This window comes from Sodiomyces alcalophilus (assembly GCF_042370955.1).
Source record: "Sodiomyces alcalophilus JCM 7366 unplaced genomic scaffold ACRALscaffold_2, whole genome shotgun sequence".
Taxonomy (NCBI): Eukaryota; Fungi; Ascomycota; class Sordariomycetes; order Glomerellales; family Plectosphaerellaceae; genus Sodiomyces; species Sodiomyces alcalophilus.
The window spans coordinates 3,073,999-3,094,918 of NW_027263533.1; the positions used below are offsets into that span (position 1 = coordinate 3,073,999).

The 20,920-nt window shown below is 54.9% G+C and overlaps 11 protein-coding genes across 11 annotated transcripts; 5 read left to right on the plus strand and 6 right to left on the minus strand.

Annotated features, from left to right (window-relative positions):
* Nucleotides 1-32: 32 nt before the first annotated feature.
* On the minus strand, nt 33-1,086 carry ACRALDRAFT_2025842 (uncharacterized protein; the record flags this gene model as incomplete). The annotated part of the gene is made up of 2 exons (XM_071020352.1): nt 33-807; nt 869-1,086. The coding sequence occupies 2 exons, from the start codon at nt 1,084-1,086 to the stop codon at nt 33-35; spliced, it is 993 nt and encodes a 330-aa protein (XP_070877232.1).
* Nucleotides 1,087-1,313: 227 nt separating this feature from the next.
* Nucleotides 1,314-3,442, minus strand: ACRALDRAFT_1040260 (glycoside hydrolase family 47 protein; the record flags this gene model as incomplete). Its single annotated transcript, XM_071015171.1, has 1 exon — nt 1,314-3,442. One exon carries the CDS (start codon nt 3,440-3,442, stop codon nt 1,631-1,633), a length of 1,812 nt encoding a protein of 603 aa, XP_070877233.1. The 3' UTR covers nt 1,314-1,630.
* A 157-nt stretch (nt 3,443-3,599) lies between these two features.
* ACRALDRAFT_207403 (uncharacterized protein) lies at nt 3,600-4,112 on the plus strand (the record flags this gene model as incomplete). Its single annotated transcript, XM_071022239.1, has 5 exons — nt 3,600-3,687; nt 3,770-3,847; nt 3,914-3,957; nt 4,035-4,060; nt 4,100-4,112. 5 exons carry the CDS (start codon nt 3,600-3,602, stop codon nt 4,110-4,112), a joined length of 249 nt encoding a protein of 82 aa, XP_070877234.1.
* Nucleotides 4,113-4,318: 206 nt separating this feature from the next.
* Nucleotides 4,319-6,025, plus strand: ACRALDRAFT_207404 (uncharacterized protein; the record flags this gene model as incomplete). The annotated part of the gene is made up of 10 exons (XM_071022240.1): nt 4,319-4,350; nt 4,407-4,451; nt 4,490-4,545; nt 4,817-4,889; nt 4,954-4,981; nt 5,056-5,155; nt 5,215-5,322; nt 5,394-5,422; nt 5,466-5,964; nt 5,997-6,025. 10 exons carry the CDS (start codon nt 4,319-4,321, stop codon nt 6,023-6,025), a joined length of 999 nt encoding a protein of 332 aa, XP_070877235.1.
* Nucleotides 6,026-6,050: 25 nt separating this feature from the next.
* On the minus strand, nt 6,051-9,518 carry ACRALDRAFT_2098283 (uncharacterized protein; the record flags this gene model as incomplete). Its single annotated transcript, XM_071022875.1, has 3 exons — nt 6,051-7,935; nt 8,024-9,130; nt 9,226-9,518. The coding sequence occupies 3 exons, from the start codon at nt 9,516-9,518 to the stop codon at nt 6,051-6,053; spliced, it is 3,285 nt and encodes a 1,094-aa protein (XP_070877236.1).
* Nucleotides 9,519-10,365: 847 nt separating this feature from the next.
* Nucleotides 10,366-12,233, plus strand: ACRALDRAFT_1040266 (uncharacterized protein). Its single transcript, XM_071015172.1, has 5 exons — nt 10,366-10,487; nt 10,544-10,801; nt 10,870-11,189; nt 11,255-11,386; nt 11,441-12,233. Exons 1-5 carry the CDS (start codon nt 10,482-10,484, stop codon nt 11,610-11,612), a joined length of 888 nt encoding a protein of 295 aa, XP_070877237.1. The 5' UTR covers nt 10,366-10,481; the 3' UTR covers nt 11,613-12,233.
* ACRALDRAFT_207407 (uncharacterized protein) lies at nt 11,648-13,433 on the minus strand (the record flags this gene model as incomplete). Its single annotated transcript, XM_071022241.1, has 12 exons — nt 11,648-11,926; nt 11,954-12,051; nt 12,079-12,140; nt 12,181-12,228; nt 12,270-12,347; nt 12,404-12,555; nt 12,623-12,719; nt 12,761-12,920; nt 12,957-12,975; nt 13,031-13,059; nt 13,140-13,346; nt 13,370-13,433. 12 exons carry the CDS (start codon nt 13,431-13,433, stop codon nt 11,648-11,650), a joined length of 1,293 nt encoding a protein of 430 aa, XP_070877238.1.
* ACRALDRAFT_1040270 (uncharacterized protein) lies at nt 12,962-15,050 on the plus strand. Its single transcript, XM_071015173.1, has 3 exons — nt 12,962-13,530; nt 13,623-14,147; nt 14,273-15,050. The coding sequence occupies exons 1-3, from the start codon at nt 13,456-13,458 to the stop codon at nt 14,621-14,623; spliced, it is 951 nt and encodes a 316-aa protein (XP_070877239.1). The 5' UTR covers nt 12,962-13,455; the 3' UTR covers nt 14,624-15,050.
* Nucleotides 15,051-15,150: 100 nt separating this feature from the next.
* ACRALDRAFT_1080149 (uncharacterized protein) lies at nt 15,151-18,038 on the minus strand. Its single transcript, XM_071018984.1, has 3 exons — nt 17,681-18,038; nt 16,061-17,510; nt 15,151-15,981 (listed from the first exon to the last, which is right to left on the minus strand). Exons 1-3 carry the CDS (start codon nt 17,867-17,869, stop codon nt 15,746-15,748), a joined length of 1,875 nt encoding a protein of 624 aa, XP_070877240.1. The 5' UTR covers nt 17,870-18,038; the 3' UTR covers nt 15,151-15,745.
* Nucleotides 18,039-18,512: 474 nt separating this feature from the next.
* Nucleotides 18,513-19,797, plus strand: ACRALDRAFT_1080150 (uncharacterized protein; the record flags this gene model as incomplete). The annotated part of the gene is made up of 2 exons (XM_071018985.1): nt 18,513-19,216; nt 19,270-19,797. 2 exons carry the CDS (start codon nt 18,513-18,515, stop codon nt 19,382-19,384), a joined length of 819 nt encoding a protein of 272 aa, XP_070877241.1. The 3' UTR covers nt 19,385-19,797.
* A 300-nt stretch (nt 19,798-20,097) lies between these two features.
* Nucleotides 20,098-20,767, minus strand: ACRALDRAFT_207412 (uncharacterized protein; the record flags this gene model as incomplete). The annotated part of the gene is made up of 6 exons (XM_071022242.1): nt 20,098-20,287; nt 20,339-20,432; nt 20,477-20,526; nt 20,614-20,659; nt 20,702-20,708; nt 20,738-20,767. The coding sequence occupies 6 exons, from the start codon at nt 20,765-20,767 to the stop codon at nt 20,098-20,100; spliced, it is 417 nt and encodes a 138-aa protein (XP_070877242.1).
* Nucleotides 20,768-20,920: the final 153 nt, after the last annotated feature.

The window sequence follows — 20,920 nt, forward strand, 5'->3', positions numbered from 1 at the left end:
AATATATATACAATGTCGTTCGAAGATACGTCTTATTCTATCTTGGCCCGGCTCTTCTTGATCTTCCTCTCTTTCCTCGTCTCTCCGAAGCCACCATAGAGCACACAGGGCACGAGGGCCGTCAAACCCAGGACGCAGCAGACAGCGAAGAAGCCGCCAATGGCCGTTTCTCGCGCGCCCTCGGGCCCAGAACCGTACGCGGCCCCCGCACGCCTGGCCCTGAGACGATCCAGTTCGCGCTGGGTCCGCTCGTGGCCGGCGCGGTTGAAATGCGGCAGCGACCCGTCGAGGGTATGTCCGAAGGGGTCCTGCCCTGGTCCCATGCCTCCCCGGGCGTTTGAGGCCGTCCACCCTGCGGCGCCGGCGCCTGTTTCGGGGTTTGACGGGTCGGATTCGTTTTGTTGTTGCTGTTGCTGTTGTTGTTGCTGTGTTCCCCCTGCAGCGCTGCCCTTCGCTCCATGGCCGTGACCGTGGCCGTGTGCATGGGCATGGGCGTGGGCGTGCGGGTGCCAGGATGCGTTCTTGTAGAAGCTGGGCGGCGGACCGCGAAAGTGCGTGCGGCGCCGGGAGAGGCCCGAGGCAGGACGTCCACCTGCGTGACCGGAAGAATGGTAGGAACCTTTAGGGGCGGAGGGGTGTGACGACGAGGAGGGTAGCAGGCGGTTAAGGTCGCGGTCGTAGGCGGCGCGTTTGGCGGGGGTGCCGAGGATGGAGTAGGCTTCGGTGAGGGCGTGGAATCGTGCCGTGGCGGTAGGGTTGCCGGGGTGGTGGTCCGGGTGGCATTTCTTGGAGAGGGCGTAGAAGGATCTGGTGGACGGTCCCTGGTTAGCTTGGCGTATCGATGAGAATTAGCAGAGTCGCAACGCACTTCTTAATCTCGGCTGGCGAGGCAGTTCGCGTTACGTTGAGGGTTTCATAGTGGTTCCGGCCGGCGCTGGCGGCGGTGTTGCGGCCAAAGTGCCGCGGGATGGTGGTGGAAAAGTCGCGACGGCATGGACGGACCAAGCTGTTGCGATTGCTACTGCTGGTCACGCCGCGACGGAGGGGAGAGAGTGCCACTCGGCGTGGGAGTTGGATGTATCGCATGCCTCATCCCCACTGCCTGCGAGTTATTCTTGGGGAGGGAAGAGGGCAAAAAGTCAACGGGACGAGCGAAGTGGCATATTTTGATATCTCTGCTGGTGCTGGTGACGTTTATTCCAGTGACGAAATGGATGATATATTACTAAGCATGTACATTGTACCGGAATTTTACGGAGTGGCTGTCATTGTGGTGACTCATGCCTTAAGTAAGCAGAATACCTTGTGCATGCATAAATAACTGAATTGTGCAATACGAAGTACTTCGTATATATCTATAAAGGCTCAACCCTCAACATGCGATCGAGACAATATCCTCCCAAGCCCTTGCAACTGATCCAACATGAACCGACTGTCTCGATCTTTGGCCTGAAGCTGGCAAGTCGAGTCCTCGTCCTTATACTAAGCAAGATCCACTCCTCCATGTGATACATGCCATCAAGTGAGACTGGTATATATGTGCCCAATAATTCCCACGCAGTGTCCGTTTCGTTCTTATAAAATGAAGTAAAAATACACGCTGGTCACTCGGACATCTAGTCGAACAAACCTACTCCCTCCGTAGGGGACGCTTCAAGGGATGTGCCTCGGTATTCAACACCCACTCGTCCAGGCTGATCACGGTATCGTCCGAAAAGATGAGGTAAAAATACTTGAGCGTCTCGGAAAACCAAAAACTCTCCATCGAGTCCGTCTTGTCCGTCTCGACGCCCGCGGGAACATCCACCCTCCGGATGGACGAGTAGGCCAGCGGCGTCTCGGTGGCAGCGACGATGGCCTGGAACATCACCCACGCCGCCTCCCGCCAGGCCACGTCGCCCGTCAACCGCCACATGTAGAAGACGCTCTCGATGGCCTCGGGCCGGAGGATGTAGCTCGCCACCTGGATGGACCGGAACCCGTCGGGCGGTGCCCCTTTGCTGGTGCTGCTGCTGCCGCGGGACGCCTTGGCGGCGAACACCTCCGCGTCCCACTCGCAGGGCGCGTGGCGGTCTTCCTTGCTGGGAACATCCGAGTCTCTCAGCTCGGCGCAGGCGACGTGGTTGCTGATCTCCGGCATGACGCCCAGCGGGAAGGCGGCGTAGGCCCAGACGCAGCCGCGGGTCAGCTTCTCGGCGAGGGGCATGTAGTCCTCGCGGGCGAGCAGGCGGGAGGCCAGGCCGTACATGCCGCCGGCGAAACAGGAGAGGTGCTGCATCTCCGGGTCGAGGACCACCGTCTCGTCCTTGCTGTTGTAGCGCGCGTTGCCCGGGAACAGGATGTCCTCGTCGCCGGGGACCATGGGCCGGAAGAGCAGGTGCTCGGCGATGGCGTCGAGCGCCTCCTCGGCCATGCGGGCGTACTGCGGGTCGAGGCCCCCCAGGAGCGCGTGCATCTTGGGCAGGTACTCGTACAGCGAGTCGGCCTGGCCGCCGATGCTGAACAGGCCGTCCCTGGCGAGCTGGTTGCGGTAGTCGAGGAACACGGGCCAGATGCCGGGCACCTTGGTCTCGTGCTGCGTGGCGTGGAGGAACTCCTTGACGCGCTCCGTGGCGTCGTAGTACTTGGGGTTGCCCGTGAGCTGGGAGAGCCGCGTGAACTCGAGGCTCAGCGAGCACCCCGACGCCGACGGGTCGTGGTCGTTGGCCCTCTGGGTCCCGAGCTTGGCCGCCGTGAACTCGAACCAGAAGGGGGGCATCCGGTTCGCCGTGTCGAACCCCAGGTAGAGCATGTCGCCGAGCTCGACCGCCTTGGCGAGAAGGACAGGCTCGCCGCTGAGGTCGTAGGCCGCGAGGAGGCCGCCCAGGTGGCGGATCGTCGTCTCGAACATGTTGATCGACGTCAGCGTCGTGTTGTCCCAGTCGATGGTGGCCACGGCGCGCACGGCCTGCTGGAAGTCGTCATGCATGCCCATGATCCAGAGGGTGTCTAGGCTGTCGACCAAGGTAGCCGCATAGCCCCCAAAAGTGTTCTTCCCGCGACCGGAAACGGGCATGAGCTCGTCCCACATCCAGGCGTGTTCCCTGTAACTATCCCAGCTCCTCCGGAACGCATGGAGGACGGCATTCCTCCGGGAATCATTGACGTCAGTCTCGCCGCTGCCGCCGCCCCCAGACTGCTGCTGCTGTCGATCTGCTGCCGTAAAGTCGTGCTGTACCTTTGGGAACGCTATGGGCGACCCCTCGGGCATGGTGCGCAAGTCGGTGACGGGGTACTGCAGCCTCAAATTGGCCCAATCGTAGCTAGAACTACGGTACTGGATGCCGTCGATGGTCAGAAGGCGGGACTTGGACCCCGGGAGGCCTGTCCACCAAAAGATGAACAGGACGAGGGCGACCATGTAAAGCGCAGGGCGCCTTGAGAACCGACGGGTGGCGATCATGGTGATCGAAAGGTGCACCAGGCCGAATGGACGACGTAATAATCAAAACTCGCCTTTCTCTTTTGAAAGGCCTCGAAGAAACGCGCACGGAGAGCGTCTCAACGCCTCGAGCATTGCTCTAAGACGGTATGACTTTGATTAACCGCCTAAGGAGTGGATGAGAGTCTGCTCATCTCGTACTAATGTCGTCTATTCTCTTCTTCTCTTCGTATCATCCCGCATCGACGCTTGGGATGGCCTAAGAAGTGAATGAGGATGATATTGTTGCTGATTGAAAGACGAATATAATATAATATAAATCCCGATAAAAGGTACGTACAACGTAAGTGTCCTCCTACTGGTGTGGCTGTGCCTGGTCCCTGGTCCCTGGTCCGATCCCTGGTTGTGGCACAAAAGTCGACACAGGTACATGAGTACCGGTATTTGTACGCCCCCTGTTCGGTATTTGCTGTCCACTCAACCCCAAATAAGAAGGTAACGCGAGCGCGCGCATAAGCAAGATCTTGGCTGTAAATGTTACGTACCTGTACACGTTAGAGTAGGTAATCAGGATTACGTGATATATAACAAGGTGACGTGACTAGGGTATCAGGATTACGTGATATGTAACAAGGTCACGTGACTAGGGCATCAGGATTACGTGGTGTGTGTGACAAGGTCACGTGACTAGGGTATTAGGATTACGTGATGTGTATAATAAGGTTACGTGACTAGGGTATCAGGATTACGTGGTGTGCGTGATAAGGTCACGTGACTAGGGCATCAGGATTACGTGATATGTGTGATAAGGTCACGTGACTAGGGTATCAGGATTACGTGGTGTATAACAAGGTACCTAGCCTAAGGATATTATATGTTCTTAATACCTTAGGGTCAATGAATACAGAGGCAGAAACAGTAGTGATTTGGTGGCTCAAGACATCTGGTTTTAATTACAGAGATTAAGGCTTGTCGTGAGGTACAGGTACGCAGCATATGCGGCCAAGATCTTGCTTATGCACGCGGTCGCGTAACCTTCTAAAAATGGATTGAGTGGACAACAAATAGTGAACCGGGGGCGTACAAATACCGGTACTCCAGGTACATGTACTTCGTACCTTGCAGTACTTTACCTAGGTACCTAGGTACCCTCTAACCCCTGTTTTATTGTGTTAAAGGTACTTTCGCGGTTTACCCTTTTAGGAAATTCAAAAAGGTTCGAGAAACGTACCTTTACTAACAGCACCTATATATATACAACGTATATAATACAATACATAATGTATTCACGTTATATATTATCCTGGATCCGATTCTAATCCCTAGTTAGTATCCGGTTCGAATAGCGAAATACCAGCTAAAATAACTGTCCGGTCCTCGAGCAGTCCTAAAAAGAGAAGAAGGTCGAGGGCAAGGACAAGAGCAAGGACGATATCAGTTACGTCAATGCCGCGTTAAGGAGCTACAAGTTGGACTGATAGGGTACTTAGTCCCCCTTGTTCGGTACATCTAAAACCCTGTATTCCATATAGAGAATGCCTTCTTTTGATGTACCTATTTGTACTCTATCCTCTTATTATCGCGATACTATTGGTGTATTTGGATCCGCAAGTACACCACACACAATTAAACAGGGGTTAGAGGGTACCTGCGAATCCTCATCTTCTCAGATGGCCTTAGGACAGACTGCAGTCAAAACTCCAACGCAATACCTATACGGAAACGAGCGACTATGTTAAATACCTAACTACTACGGCCAGTACTTCTACTCGTACTCGGCCAGACTCTGCCAGATGATAACTGTATAGGTCTACGTCATGTTCGACCAAACTCAACTATCATGCCCCAACACCATCGGAACATGCTCATCCACATCCGGTTGCTAGCAACTAAGACGAGAGGTGGATAGTAGCGGAACCCCAAGGTACCGGCCGGCAATGGGAAGCGGAAGACTCAGACAGCTGGATGCCAGCGGTAGGAAAGGAAAATGGTCGCCAAGACGTCTCTCCCGCGGGTTGCCCAGGGGTATTCAACCACAGCGTAGCACCTCACGGGCAACCGTCTTGGACGTCCTCTTCCGCGCCTCTCTCCCGCAACAGACTCAACATCTCTTGACCCTCAAGCTTCATCCCTGACCTCGCCCGCCTACGCTTCACTTAGCCCTAGGTCATCCACCTGCGTCGTCGATAAACCTCCTCTTACTACAACTGGGACCGGAGAAGAAGACCGTCCCTGGTCGTTGCCTAGCCCAGAGAGCCGGCCCCAGCTTCGTCGGGTCACCGCACCGGCTGCCGTGTCTGCGAACAACGAGACAACGAGCCACGCCGGAAAGCTGTTCCCCAGCTGCCCAAGTTGGGTTGCCTGGCATGGGCCAATACTCTTTCAGCGCGCGCTTTCTTTGGTCTTGTCCGACACTGTTGCATGTAAATGCTCTCTCTCTCTCTCTCCTTTTCTCACCTCTTCCCCCGCGCCGGCAGTTCAGGGCGTCAAGCTGTGCCAGGAGGGCAGCAGCGAGCCCCACGGTCGTCTTTTGGTACCGACGAGTGGTGCGCTATACCTGGCACTCTCATGCCAGATCATCCAAAATCTTTTGTGTACGCGTAGTTCACACTGCCGTCCCAAGGAAACTTCAGTCGAAACCGCCGCCGACCTGGCTGTGGAAAGCGGTGCTGATGCTCTTCTCGTCGTCGTCGTATCGCCGACCGTATCCGTTGCCCGGTCCCATGCGGTGACTGCTCGTCGCCGTGACGTACTGCGAGAGCCTGTCGCTGCGGCTGTACGATGCCGGCCGCATGCCGTGAATGGCATCCTGGAGTCCCGCCCCGAGACTGGCCCCACCTTGTCCGACGCCCTTCGATCCGATGATGCTCGCCGTCCCGTCCGTGTACTCCGACGTCGCCACGCTCTCACCCGCCACGCTTTCCGTGCCACGTCCACCCCTCCGGTTGCTTGATCGACCCACCGGTACGCCCGGCAGACCAGGCCACTGCTCCGGCGCGAAGCTCGAGAACATCGCCGGGTACGTCGTGTTGAGGCCAACTCCGCCAAGCGTCGACCCGTGAATCGACGACACGTCATCCGGGATATACGACAGCATCGATCCCGTGTCAAAGTCGCGGACCGACCCTGGCGCATTGTACCGGTGATGACCATGATGACCATGACCATTGGCATGTCCGCCCGCTGCCGCAAAGTGGTTCAGCTGGCCGGCCTTCTGGCGGTACGGCATCTTGGGCCGGCTAAACTGGAGAAGCGACGTCTGCAGGTTGGTCAACGGTCCCTCCACGAGGCACTTGCGGTCCTTGTAGTGGACCAGGAGATGGTGCCACAGCTCGTGCTTCGACAGGACCTTGGGGTTGCCAATGATGACGAGACCATACTTGGCTCGCGTCAATGCCACGTTGAGACGCCTTGGGTCCGAAAGGAATCCGATGCCCTGGTTGTCGTTGGACCGCACGCAGGACAGGACGATAAAGTCCTTCTCTCGGCCCTGGAACGCGTCCACCGACGCCACCTCGACCTCCTTGTAGCTTTCCTTCTTGAACGTGCCCGTGTTCTGCATCGTGCTGACAATGTAGCTTCGCTGGCCCTCGTACGGAGTGATGACGCCGATATCAATAGGCTTGACGCCCGCCTTGAAGAACCGCGTGACCACCTTCTCGACATTCGACGCTTCCGTGCGGTTGAGGTACGACGTTCCCGACGCCGAAATCTCCTCGTTGCCCAGGTTCGACCAGAACATCATCGGCATATCCGCCACAGGCCAGGGAAAGTCGACATCGCGACGGAGCCGGTTGGCGTGGGTGACGCCGTTCTGAAGCGACCCGTCGTAGAACATGTTGGAAGGGAACTCGGATAGACAGGGATGCATGCGGTACTGCGTGTTCAGTCGAATCGGCTGCAGCCGCAGGTTGACAAGTCGCTCGAACAGAGACTGGTTCAGCCCGGCCTTGGCCGCCTTCTTGTTCATGATGACCGGTCCGAGCTGCTTGTGGTCGCCGACCAGGACGACTTGCTTACAACCCAGCACGAGTGGGATGATGCACTCGGGCTCGGCAGACTGAGTGGACTCGTCGATCAGGACGTTCCGGAACTTCATCTTGGACAGACGCGGATCACCAGCCCCCACGCAGGTGCAGCAAACCACGTCGGCATTACTCAAAATGTCGCGCTCGGCCGCCTTGGTCAACTGCTTGAACTTCTTTTCATCCTGGCTCGCCAGGTCGCCATACTCGGCTTTGAGTTGCATGAGCTTGACCAACTCTCCGTTGTTGTCGTTCATAAGGACTTGCTCGTGGAGGGCCAGGAAGCCGACCGACGACTCCACGTCCTCGCGGGATTTGGCCGTAAGCCGGACAACCTTGAGACCGGTTCGATGGACCCGCTCGCAGAGCTGGTCGACGGCGACGTTCGATGGTGCACAAACGAGGACCTGACTTCCCGTGCTCTTAACGAGGTGGTAGATGATGGTCGCCGATGTAACAGTCTTGCCTGTGCCGGGAGGCCCCTGGATCCTGTGTCGGTCACGTGTGTCAGTGGGTAACCACGAGAGTAAAGAGAATAAAAGAAAAGGCGGCAGGGAGACGCGGCAGGAATACATACAGGCTCAGCGGCGTTTGCAGGACGGTCCGGATGGCAGCAATCTGGGACTGGTTAAGGTCAGGCAGGCCGGGCGCAGTAAACTTCTTAGGCAATGTCGTCTTCATCGGCGCAGCCGCCACCTCGCGACCCAGGAGCTTGTGAACAATGTAACCGGAAACGCTGTTGTCGTCCACAGCAAAAGTCGCCATGGCGTGTTGCATGCGATCGTATGAAGTGGCCTTCCACACATAATCCACCGCGAAGTTGTGGGTACACTCAGTCGGCACCTTGTCGTTTCCAGATTTACGCAGCTCGAGTTTGACTTCATCCGACTGGTTGTTAGGGATCTTGACCACGTACCCAACTCCCTCCCAGGGCGGACGAAGCTCGCCCTTGTAGCGCAGGCGCATCTCGTCACCCACCGCCAGCTTGACATCTCCAGATTCTATCTTGTGGAGCTCGAACCAGGCAAAGTGTTTGTTGTTCAGACCTGCCTCCCAGCGCACTTGGAGGCCCTCCTCTGATTGAGCCTCTTTGAGCTTCTTGTCATAATCCGACTCCATCTTGACTAACGGACCGAAGATATTCTGGTATTGATAGGGATCGTCGTACTTCAGGAGTACCGGGTGCGGCTCGTCCTCGACATTGGCAGCCTTGGCCAGGTCGGCGACGGTGGCATTGGCATCCTCCTTCCACAATTCCTCAAGCTTGGCCATCATGGGAGGAGCCATGTGACGGGCGCGCAGCTGCTCGGCATCAGACGGGGCGGCCACGAGCCAGCCCAGGAAAGCGCGCTCCTCGATCAGGGGCTGCCAGCGGGAAATATCCCAACTCATATCCTTGGACGAAGTGCTTGCGGCGCAAGGCTGTCGGCAGAGAAGAACAACCACGGTGTCCGCCTTGGCCGGAATGAAGCCTAGGAGAAAGACGTTTTTGTTACCGCAGTTGTAGCACTCGAGAATGGTGTCGCCCAAGGTAGAGTCGGGGTGCAATTGAACTTCCTTATGGCGAGCACGGACGAGGTGATTGACGATGTGGGAGGACGTCGTGTTACCGCGCGCGCTGCAGAACCACTTGTTGCAGCCGAGACATTTGACAACAGAAGCAGGAGAGTGGATTCCACAATAGCTGCACGAATAACATGATTAGCACAAGACACGACTTTCGAATCGGTGATAATAGTTCAGAACGGGAAAGGGGAAAGCAGTAAAAAGAAGACGTACGCGCAAGCATGGGCAGGAAGTTCTTTCTCTTCTTCCTCTTCAGGCGCGCCTAGTTTGAGGTTACGCATGGCTCCGACGGGCGCACTTGTCAAGCTGTCATTATCATCGTCATCGTAGAGATCGGTCTGGTTGTCATCGTCGTCGGCGCGTCGGCGTCCGTCTTGGCCAAGCTTGCCGCCATAAAGAAGACTCTCTTCGTGGTCAAGGGTCGACAGGTCGTCGGCGCCAGCTTTGATGGCCGCAGCCGAGTCGGAAATCAGATGATTTCCAAGGTGGGTAAACGCGCCTTCCATCGTAGACAAACGGCGCGGAAAATTCGAAGGCTATTCGGGGTAGTTTCTGGCTAGATGCAGACACCTTGCAAGGGTCAAGTTAGAAAGGGACGTTCGTATAGTGGAACGACAGTTTCTGGGGTGCAGGTGGCGGACATGTGGAAGGAGCGGAGACGATGAAGCAAATATGGAGAGGAGGAGAGGCAAGGATAAGTGAAGACTTGATTCAATAACAATCACAGCCACGAAATGACGAGTAGGTATGTATGTGCGTAAGGTTTTCGCGTGTGGCAACAACAGCACGGCGGGGGAAATCCTCAAACTAGCCCGACCCACAAGAATTGAACGGTAGTTCAGCCATCCAATACATCCAACTCACCTCCAATTGCCAGTATTCGGTATATAAGGTTTCGCCTCGGCGTCGCAGAGCCTTGAGGCAGCTCAGGTGGTACGGGGAAGGGATTCGGGAACTGTTTCGAGGACGGGATCGTCACATCCTACCGACGGGCTGACGTAGGACAGAATGCGGTTCAAGTCCCGGATAGTACGGCGTCCGATTTGGGATGGCCGCTGGATGTTTGCTTTTTGCTTCTCTTTGATGTGCGATCGCAAAAGAGACTTGGCAGAAGGTGGAAGAGGCTGAAGAGCGCTGACCGCAGACTTGGTGGTGACTCTTGAGCGAGAGATGTTGAAGGAGGGAGTCCCTTGCAGGCTCCCCACTTCCCTTTTTTTTGGTGGGACGTCTTTATCGCCATGTGACGTCGGAGCCGATAAGGACTGATAAGCCCGGCATATCTTCGGCCTCTGGCGATAAGAAATATTTCTCGATATTTCTCGAGGGGCGCGACCAGACATGGGAAACGGTCGGTCGACAGCGACATTGCAGCTTCTAAACAAGAAAGTTCTCCACGGTTCTCGGAAGACACATCACTCTTTGTTGTTCCTTTCCAGAGTTATTGACATTGATAATAACAAAATCTTGACATGATTGTAAGTTGCAATTGTACAGATTCTGATAGCACAACATACTCACGCGGCACCGACAGCGAAGACAAGCCCGCCAACGGAGGGACTACCTCTACCGAAAAGCTCTCCAGCTCAAAGAGGCCGAGACGAGCGAGAAACGCGCAAAGCTTAGAGAAGCGCTAGCCTCTGGGAAGCCATTGGATCCGTCCATCGCAAAAGACAAGGCGTTACGGAAAGACTATCAGTATGACGAGTCGCGAGATGTCGAGGGGGCCGAGGTGATGGATATCGATGACGAATACTCGGTGACATCGGGATTGAGCGATCCGCGCATTCTAGTATGTCAGCTTCTTTTGAATGGACGCTTGTTGGTTCATGGAATTGATGTGACTAACAAAGGCAACAGGTTACGACCTCAAGAGATCCCTCCAGCAAACTCTCTGCATTCTCCAAAGAAATCAGGCTCCTGCTTCCGACATCCGTGCGCCTCAACCGAGGAAACCTGATTCTGCCAGATCTCGTCCGGTCATGCCAATCCAACAGTCTCAGTGACATCGTCCTCCTCCACGAACATCGTGGAAATCCCACGGGCCTCACTGTTAGCCACCTACCCAACGGGCCCACGGTTTCGTTCAGTCTCCACAACGTCGTCCTCATGCACGACATGCCCCGGAGCGGCACAATATCCGAGGCGTATCCCCATCTCATCTTTGAGGGGTTCACAAGGTTGGTAGACTTTCGGGTGGAAGAGTTGTTAGTGACGGTGCAGGGGCTGACAGAAGGACACACAGTCGACTGGGCCAGCGAATCGTGACAGTTTTGAAGCACCTTTTCCCGCCACGAGAGCCGATAACGAGCAAAACGAAGATAGGCAACCGGGTGGTCACATTTGTGAACAACGACGACAGTATTGAAGTCAGGCAGTGAGTATCCTTTTCCTCCAGCTGGTAGACGCTCTTTCCTAACAGCTATTGAAGCCATGTCTTCGTTCGGACGTCCTACGATTCTGTCGAGCTGGCTGAGGTGGGCCCGAGGATGACGATGAGGCCCTTCGAGATTCGGGCCGGTACCCTTGAAAACAAGGATGGCGACGTGGAGTGGCACCTGTCGCAATATACCCGGACTGGTCGCAAGAAGAATTACCTCTGAGATGGCCAACAATACAGATTCAGTCAAGGGAAGCTCTACGAAAAACGTTGTACAACTCCAATATATGGAGGAAGCCCTCGATGGTGTCTGGCGCACGTTTCCCCGATGAGTCGAATGACGACGAGAAGCCATTCTCTGGTCAAGATCGAGACGGGAGATTCGTGCATGTGGGATTGTTGTCGAAGGAGAAGGGTCCGTGGCACGTCAAGTTGCTCAATGAGCTCGTCGCCTTGGTTTTTAGGAGATGACAGAGGCTCATGAACGATGCGGCGTGCAGAGGAGACCATCCATTTCTCCCACCACGAATTGGGGACCTCGACAGTTCAGCGGGGACAAGTCACAGATGGCGATGCATTGGGACAAAGGGCGTTTGCGGGAATGGCGGTTTGACATTGCATGGAAATAGCATCAAAAATGGCAGAAAGAGCCGGAGTAAGTGCTGGGACAGAGATGCATGTCTTGACACTAAATGATACCAGTATTCGAAGGAGAAACTCGGGAGACAGCTCCTTCAAGTGTCTGTTTTGTCTTTCTGTTGCTGTCAAGACTGACATTGGGATACTTCTACATCCTGAGATCTAGTCTCGTTATGCCAGGCACAACGACCGGCGGCTCCCTCTGAAACATGACATGTCTACAGATTATCAAAGCATCCACAGGTCATCAAAGCAGATACATGAGTCGCCATGAGGCAATGTCATAAAGACAGCTAACCCCACGTAATGGACAGCGCGGCTGAGTCAGATGAGCTGTACTTTGGAAGTACTCCGTATTCTATACGTTGTACCTACTGTCCGTCGTTCGTGTTTATTTTTGGCTTCAGCCAAGGCCAAGGTCGATTCACTGTGAGGCTCATCCACTGTTGGAATCTCATCCCGTAATTAGCATACGGATTCGGTGCCTCCAAGTGGCTAAAATCCTCTGATGTGCATCGTCTCGTCTTCTATCGACATAATTTGAACCTCCAACTTCTTCCTCGCGAAATAATAATAATGATAGAAATTAATTACATCTACGTCCTTCCATAGACAGCGGGGCCTTGAGACATCTGTGGTAATTTTGTACCTATTCGTGCTTCGTTTTGTTTTGTTTCGCCGCGCTGGAAAGCTTGGGTACATTGCAGACCACAAGCTTTTTTGCTAAGCCACGTGTGGGTCCTCATCTCTCCACGCCGCCCCGGTGAAGGATCTTCTAGTGTAGGGACCCCATCTTCTATGGTGTCGGTACCCTGACTTGTGAGAGGTACATGTCCCAAGACAAAGTACTGATACTCCGCAGCTACGTACCTTGGTAACCAACCAACCACTTCTGGTTGTTGGCTTCATGGTCTAAGCCTCTATCTACCAAAGGCGACTGCTTCCGCCTACCGAAAAGAGACCACCAATTCATCCCAATTCATCGCTTCGAAATTGCACAACATTCGAGTTGCCATTGCATCTATAGCCAACTCAAAGTGTAACAGCCCTTATAACCGCGAACCAGAGCCGGGCATACGAAGTAGTTATCGACCTACGAAGTAATACACACCGTCTCCGCCATCTGGGCATTGGGAAGCCCATCGCGGAGAGTGCGACACCATTACCAGGGTGCCTCCAACGCCATAAGCCAACCAATCTCCAACGTCACCGGGCAAATTGCTCTCTCCTGTCATCTTCCCCTTCCGAATCTTTCCTCGACTAGAATTCGCGTTCAGCTGGGTCCTTCGGCGCGACATCCAGAGAGAGAAACTCGCTCCTCAAAGATTCATTGGCCCTTACCTAGTCTCCCGATTCCCGTCGCAATATCGCCCACCTCTACGCGCTTCTCTCCAGTCGTCCTCATTTTCGCTTAGCATTCTATCATCATGTCGTACGGGCAATATAGCAACAACCCTTACGCCCAGGGCCCCGCGGCCGAGGGCGGCTACGGCTACGATCAGGTACAGCTCTATCTTCGCCATTGATTACCCTCCTCCTAGGCGCGTCCAGTCGCTCCAGAAAACGCTCACTAACGGTGCTCGTTCTACTCAAGGGTCAACAACATGGCGGAGACAATCAGTACGAGATGCAATCCTACGGCCAGCAGCAGCAGCCCTCCGGCGGCCCGGCCACCATCAGCCAGCAAGACTACCTCAGCCGCGTCCAGCATCTCCGCAACGAAATTCGCTCCCTGACGTCCGACATTGAGCTGATCGCCCAGCTGCATCAGCGCGCTCTAGCCTCCACCGACGCCTCGTCAAACCAGCAGCTCAACCAGGCCGTCTCCCAAACCCAACTCCGCAATACCTCCATCACCAACGAGATCAAGTTCCTCGAACGCGATGCCGCCCGTACCACCGACTCGTCCCATGCCTCCAAGCAGGCCCAGCTCAATTCGGTCAAGAAGACCTTCAAGGACGAGCTGCAGAACTACATGCACATGGAGAGCGACTACCAACGTCGTTACAAGGAACAAATCGCGCGCCAGTATCGCATCGTCAACCCAGACGCCTCCGAAGAGGAGGTTCAACAAGCCACCGAAGCGGACTGGGGTAATGAGGGTGTTTTCCAGACAGCGGTACGTATACCCCTTTTTTATTTTATTTTTCCTTTTCCGTACCTCTTCCCGTCGCCTGTCCCTTTCGCCACGCTTCTTCAATGTCGAAACAAGCCGTGCTGACCGTCTGTTCTTCCTCGCCGCAGCTCAAATCCAACCGCCTGGGGCAAGCCAACTCGGTCCTCGGCAACGTCCGCGCCCGCCACAGCGAGCTGAAGCGCATCGAGGACACCCTCGCCCAAGTGGCCCAGCTGTTCCAGGAGATGGCCGTCCTCGTCGAGCAGCAGGAACCCGTCGTCGACGCCGCCGAGCAGAACGCCCAGTCCACCGTCGAGAACCTCCAAAAGGGCAACGAGCAGGTCGAGGTCGCCAACAAGCATGCCCGCAACCGCCGCAAACTCAAGTGGTGGTGCCTCTTTGTCGTTATCCTGATCCTCATCGCCATTGGTCTCGGTGTTGGCCTCGGTATTCACTTTGCCAACAGTGCGACCACTTAAGAGAACGGTCGCGCTGTCCCGTTTACGAAGAGGGGGTACATTGGACAAACGCACGGGGAGGATAAAGGCCGACGGTCGAGTGATGGTCCACTTGAGACTTTCTATGGCGGCGATAGCTACTGAAACTTCCTGGGACGACTCGTTCTTATACCAACCCCATGGTGGGTGATTCGGGCTAGGGAATAGCCCATGATTTGTTTTGTGACCTATTACTCAAGGCATGACGAGTCGCTGCACATCGGATGGGGTTTCCGGGAGTTTCTCTTTTACTTTACTCTGTCTTGTTTTGTTTATGTACTTATTGCTCCTTGCGACGTCTTGTCTTTTTGTTTCTGCCGGCCGCTGCGCTCCGTGTTCTGGATGACTTGGAGTAGTAGAAATCATCTTGCACGTACTTAATTCGAACGAACTTTCTATTGACCGACTACAAACATGCTCCCTGCGTAGATGGAGCTGGGTGGCCTTCGCTTTTACCTGCGTTTGGAAAACGACTCCCGCTCCGCTTAGGATCGCCAACAAAACAATCTCTCGGGCTGTTGGCCAAACTCTTGGTAAATCATGTTGAAATTGCGGGAATAGGAGATAATTAAGAGTTGCCTTAGCTAATATGTACAGATTTACCATCCCATGGCGCTCGCATCTTCCTCCTCCACTCCTCCTGTTCCGATACATGGGAAAATAAAGCCTTTCCTGGCCAAGACAAGACCCAATTAAGACATACAACATAGAGATGGCACGTCCCAAGCTTGATTCTGATCTCAGACCAGCTTGGTGCATGCATGAATGAACGAATGCCAGGGCAGGTCCCAAACAACTTTGTCCCCCTTTGCCCCAAATACCCCTTTTTGTTTTGCCTGGAGAGGCCGTTGTCTACTCGCGGTAGACCCTCAATGGAAGCAAGACACGAGAAGCACGCCCGATTCCCGTGCTTTCTCTTCCCTTGTTCTGACTTTCCTTCTACCTATCCTATACACGTCACACATCTTACAAGCTCAAAATCGTACACTGTCCCCGCATTCCAGTGGATACACTTGGACATTAAGCGAAACGAGGAATCAGTAAGCAAGGCCATGTCATGGGATAGTCGTACGTCAAGGCCTTGATGGAAAGGACTGGGCGGATCTACCGACCCAGAGCAGGGTTCATGCCCTGCAGCCGAGCGGCCAGCTTGGGATATTTCTCTTGCACCAGAAGCTGGGTGCGTGTGGCCTCGGCGTACGAGAGGGCGTTGACAGTCTCGGCCTCGGTGCGTGCCAATTCGGCGGCGCGCTCAAAGTATGTGAGGGCCTCGGTCACCTTACCCTGCTGGAGGAGCAGCTGGGCCATTGTGGCGACGGCAATATCGCATTCGGGATCGACTGGGCAACAGGTTAGTACAGTGAGACGACGGGAAATAGGGTCAACGACCCGGGGTCTTGCGGAAGAGAGGTGACATACTAATTAGAGCCTTCTCGCACAGCTTCTCGGCCTCGGAGTAGTCCTGCTTTTGCTGGAACAGGCAGAGCGCCTTGTTGATGAGCGGCAGGACGTTCATGGCCATGGGCTTCGTCTTCTTCTCCATCTCAATGGCCGTGTCGAACTTCTCGACCGCCTCCTGGAAATTGCCCTGGTCCAGGAGCAGTTCTCCGTAATAGTTATACACATCGGGAACGTCCTTAAAGTTCTTCATGCAGCGACGGAAGGTAGACATGGACGATGCGATGGAACCCATCTTGTACTGGGTCACGCCGAGCTGGATATGGGAGAAGATGAATTCGCGGTCCAGGTCGATGGACTTTTGGTAGTCCCGGGCGGCGTCCGAGAACTCGCCCTTGATGAAGTGCAGCTGTGCGCGGTGGTAGTAGATATCGGGGTCCTCGCTGTTATGCTCCAGGGCCTTCTCGAAATCTTCGGCAGCTTTTTCGGCCGCTCCCATCTCCAGGTTCATGCTCGCGCGCTTGATGTAGCTCTGGGTCAGGGACGGATCCAGCTCAATGCTCTTGGTCAGGTCCGCCATGGCGTCCTCGTGCTTGCCGAGCAGGCATTGGAAGGTACCCCGCAGATTGTAGGCAAGGGCTTCGAAGTCGCCGAGATCTCCCAGCTCCAGAGCCTTATCAAACGCCGCTCTCGCCTCCTCGTAGCCGTCACCAGTGCCCTTCTCCATGGCCTTCAGACCGAGCTGTAGTTGGCCGAGGCCGGTCTCTTCCGGAAGCTCGACCGAGTCCTCCAGGCCAGCAGGGCGAGGCTTGGCGCGGAAGCTCTGCAGGTAGTTGCCGACAAAAGTGTGGGATGGTAGCTTGACGGGGCGGTTGGCAATCAGTTCCTGCGCCTTCTGCTCGGCGAATTTCTTCAACAGACGTTCAACAGCCTCGGCACTGCTCTGGTTCTTGAAGCTGTCGATGATGCACGAAGCAGTAAAGTCAAGCAAGGCCTCGCCGTACATCTTCAGATGCTCGTAGGCGTTGGCTCGGCGGTTGAGGGCCTTGACATACTCAGGGTCAAGGTTGATGGCCGCCGTGGTGTCCTCGACAACTTTGTTCCAGTCTCCCAGGGCGTTGTAGCAGGCTGCCCGATTCGAGTAGAAAATGGGGTTGGCCTTGCAGAGAATAGCCTTGGAATATAGGTCGATGGCCCGGTTGTATTCCTTGTTGCCGTAGGCCTTGTTGCCGGCATCCTTGAGTCTTCCGGCATAGGCGTCTCGTTGCTCTTGTGATAGTGTCGCTACCAATTCCTCGTCGATCTCGGGCAGCTCATCGGTACTTTCAACACTTGCAGGCTTTGGCTGAGATGGGATTTCCTTCTCAGATACGGGAGGCTTATTCTTTGCTTCTTCGGCTGCTTTCCTCTCGGCCTCCTTCCTTTTCCTCCTCTCCTTCTTGCTAAGTTTGGGAGCACTGTTGTTGTCCTTCTATCATACGGTGAGGGTCAGCGAAACGGGACGGACTGGACCAAGATTTCTCATAGGTGACACGGAGGGAACCCAATTGACAACAGGAGAACTTGAGTCGGCCAGAAATATCTCGTCGATGCGGATCGAGGAGGGTGTGGCAAAATTTTGGACGACTTGGAAAAACATACCGAATCGCTGCTAAGGTAGTATACCACACCAGCGCCAGTGAAAACAACGGCAACGCCAGCAATAGTGTACACGACAGTCTTGTTCTCGGATGCCCATGTCGTGATACGATCCCAGAGTGATGACGACTCGACGGGAACGGCCACGGGCCGAGCAACTGTCGGAGAAACGGAGGGTAGGGGATTAGACATGGCCGCAGACTGGGGTGAGAGAGACCAAGAATGAAGCAAGAAAGAAAATGTATACGAAACACTCTAGAGAACGACTATCGCGAAGAATGGCACGATTAAGAGCTCAGTGTGGTGTTATGATGGACTTGCAAGTCTGGGAGCTTGCTAAGGTCGCGGTTTTGGGTGGGTTGAACGATAACTTCCGCGCTTTGGGATTTTTTTCTCTTCTCCCAAGGCAAGTGCACTGCTTATTAAGCTGACTCGTACACACCTTCCGTCGTCATTGCCGCGAAAAATTGTCTCGATCATTTATGAGCCAATTGAAATTTATATTGGTCATCAGCAACGGTGTACTTCGAGGTACACACTCCCGAGTCGCAGTACTTCTTCAGCGTAGGGGGCAATCAAGAGATCCGATGATCGGGGTGCTTGAATAGGTTTTAAGGCCTGTTAATTATTAGCATCCAGAAAGATTATCGCGATATCTTGATCCCTCAGCAATCTCAAAGTATCCCGTACTACGGATGATTTGGCTGGTCCGTCGAAAATTGAATCCCCTAGTACTCCATAGGTACCCTGCCTAGGTACACGGGACGAGAATTGGCACTTATCCCTTTTCCCGTCTCCTTTTAACCACAACGGTACCGCAATACTCCGTGTAATAATGGCTCATTCTGTTCGTCTCTTCACTTCTTTACGGTACGATGCCGCTCTGTATAGCGTCCCGGATGAATTCACCGAGCATGCAGGCTGGAACTTCAATCACCGGTCACCCCTCTATATGCTGGACTACCACCGGGACCGGATGCTGAGAGCCGCTACCCACTGGGGTTGGACGGCGGCTATCGAGGCGCTCCAGGGGGACGCCGGCCTGGCACGGCTCATGGGGCTTGTTGAGCCCGTGGCCTCCACCAAACCGTCGCCCCGGAGAGTCAAAATTCTGGTCGCCAAGGACGGCCAGCTCTCCTGTGAGACGGGCCCGACACTCCCGACCTCGCTTCAGAACCTCTTCCCCGCGCGGCTCCCGCCACCCGGGGCTTCCCACGTCGAGGGTGACCCTCTGAAAGAGCCTACTTACGATGTGTTGCCGGACTCGGCCCAGACAGTGCGCTCTGAGTACACCCATTTCAAGACAACCGAGCGCTCTGTGTATGACGGGGCGCGGAGTCGCGTGAGCATCCAGCTTACCGACCTCAAAGAGGTCCTCCTCGTCAATAATACAGACGGTTCGGTTATGGAAGGTAGTATGACGACGCCCTACTTCTGGAGAAATGGCCGCTGGGTCACTCCCCCCGTACCTAATACATTCAGCTGGGAAGCGGGTAGCGGGGGTCAAGATGGAACTTCACGGCGATGGGCCCTCTTGTGGTAAGTATCCGGGGTATTCCCATTCAAGTGTCTTGACTAAACAGGGTACGCAGGGGCTTGGCCGTAGAAGAAGTCGTTTCTGGGGATAGCCTGGTAGACGGGGAGGAATGCTGGATCAGTAACGGTGTCCGAGGCTTCTGCTGTGGTAGACTCCGGCTGGGGCTGTAATGATCTTCTGCCACTGATACTCGACACATCCACGCCGCAGCTGATTACGGATGAAGTATGGGCAATCACCGCCCTGGTGCTAAGCGCCTAGGGAACGAATGTCCGCACTGCGAGCGGATGCCTAAAACCTACCGTCGCCCTTCATCCGAGCGCCTCTCGACTTGGCCGTTGGGGCTGGCCTCTTCAGCCGCATTTACTCGTGATGGCCCATGGGCATATGCGGTTGGAACTCATCTCAGCGACCAATGCCTTGTATTGGACGGCTGTCCGTTTGACACTTTCTTCCGCAATCTGGTTGGGACAGGATTGACTACGTGCTGGGATCCAATACCGTCTGTCCTACTCAAGAGGGTGCTGGGCGCTTGGGCGGCGAGAATAGAATGCATCATGGAGACAAGTACAGCGTAATTGGTGCACATCGTGGCTGCTGGCTAATCGCGACTGTGGGAAGGCGAGAGCAAGACGTTCCTCCCTCGACGCCGATTTGTCCGAGCCCTCCCACCGCCGCGAGAGAGATGTACGTGATGCAGCTATGCGGGACACGTATGTAGTCCTGGCGTAACTGACATGTTGACGCCCAATAAGGTCTTGGTTGATTGGGAGGCCAAGGGGACACCGCGCCCAACCAGACAGCTTCGAGCCTGTATATGTGCGGCGGCAGCCATAAGACGTATGTACGGTATTAGCTTGCCGTATTCAGGGATTCGTCCGTGTCAAGTCTGCGTGCTAAGGAGGAACTGTGTCTGCAGAGGGTGAATCTTGAACATGAGCCCGTCTCCTGGAAACGTCAGCTTTGCAATAGGAGGGGTCCGTGTCATGAGAGCGAAACGAGGCTGTTCCTCGGGGTGCTCGTGGTACCCGTTGGAATACTCCGTACGTGTGACGCTGCCGAGGGGCCGCTTCCTGATTGCTCAGAAAATCGGCGTCACGTGAGGTGACTAATCCGCCCACCACCCCAGCATGTACCTACCAGACTTGCGCGATGTAACTTGTAAGCCATCTTCAGGCGCGTCTTGTAACGCCAGTAGGTCGCATTGCTTGTCCTCACCTGTTCTTGGTTTATTTCTGGCAGCTTTTTGACTCCGCTTGCACATTGGCCCGCGACGAGGACCGACATGGGACGGCCAACAGTCAGGTAGGTGCTTGGCGCCCGTCACAAGTACCTATAGTGGGTAATCATTAATGACGAGTAGTTTCTTAGCCACCCATGCGCGTTACCTACTCATCACTTTTGCTTACTCACTGTACCAACGCTGAAGTGAAGGCAGATGCTCCCTCACTGTCAGTGAAGTATAGCATCGCTAAAACCGCCAACACCCTTCACCTGAGATCGTATCTGCCATCCTATGAAACGTTCAGAACGAACCCATCTTTGCATTCCATATTGAGCAATTGTCAAGGCGTCGCTCCGTGGTCAATGAGGCCTTTTCTGCGACTCCGCGCGACCTTGTCGCCTGGGCACCTGCGACGGCCTCATGCAAGTCGAATTTCTCGACGCAGCGCACCGTTTGGTCCAACCCTATCCAAATCACGTTC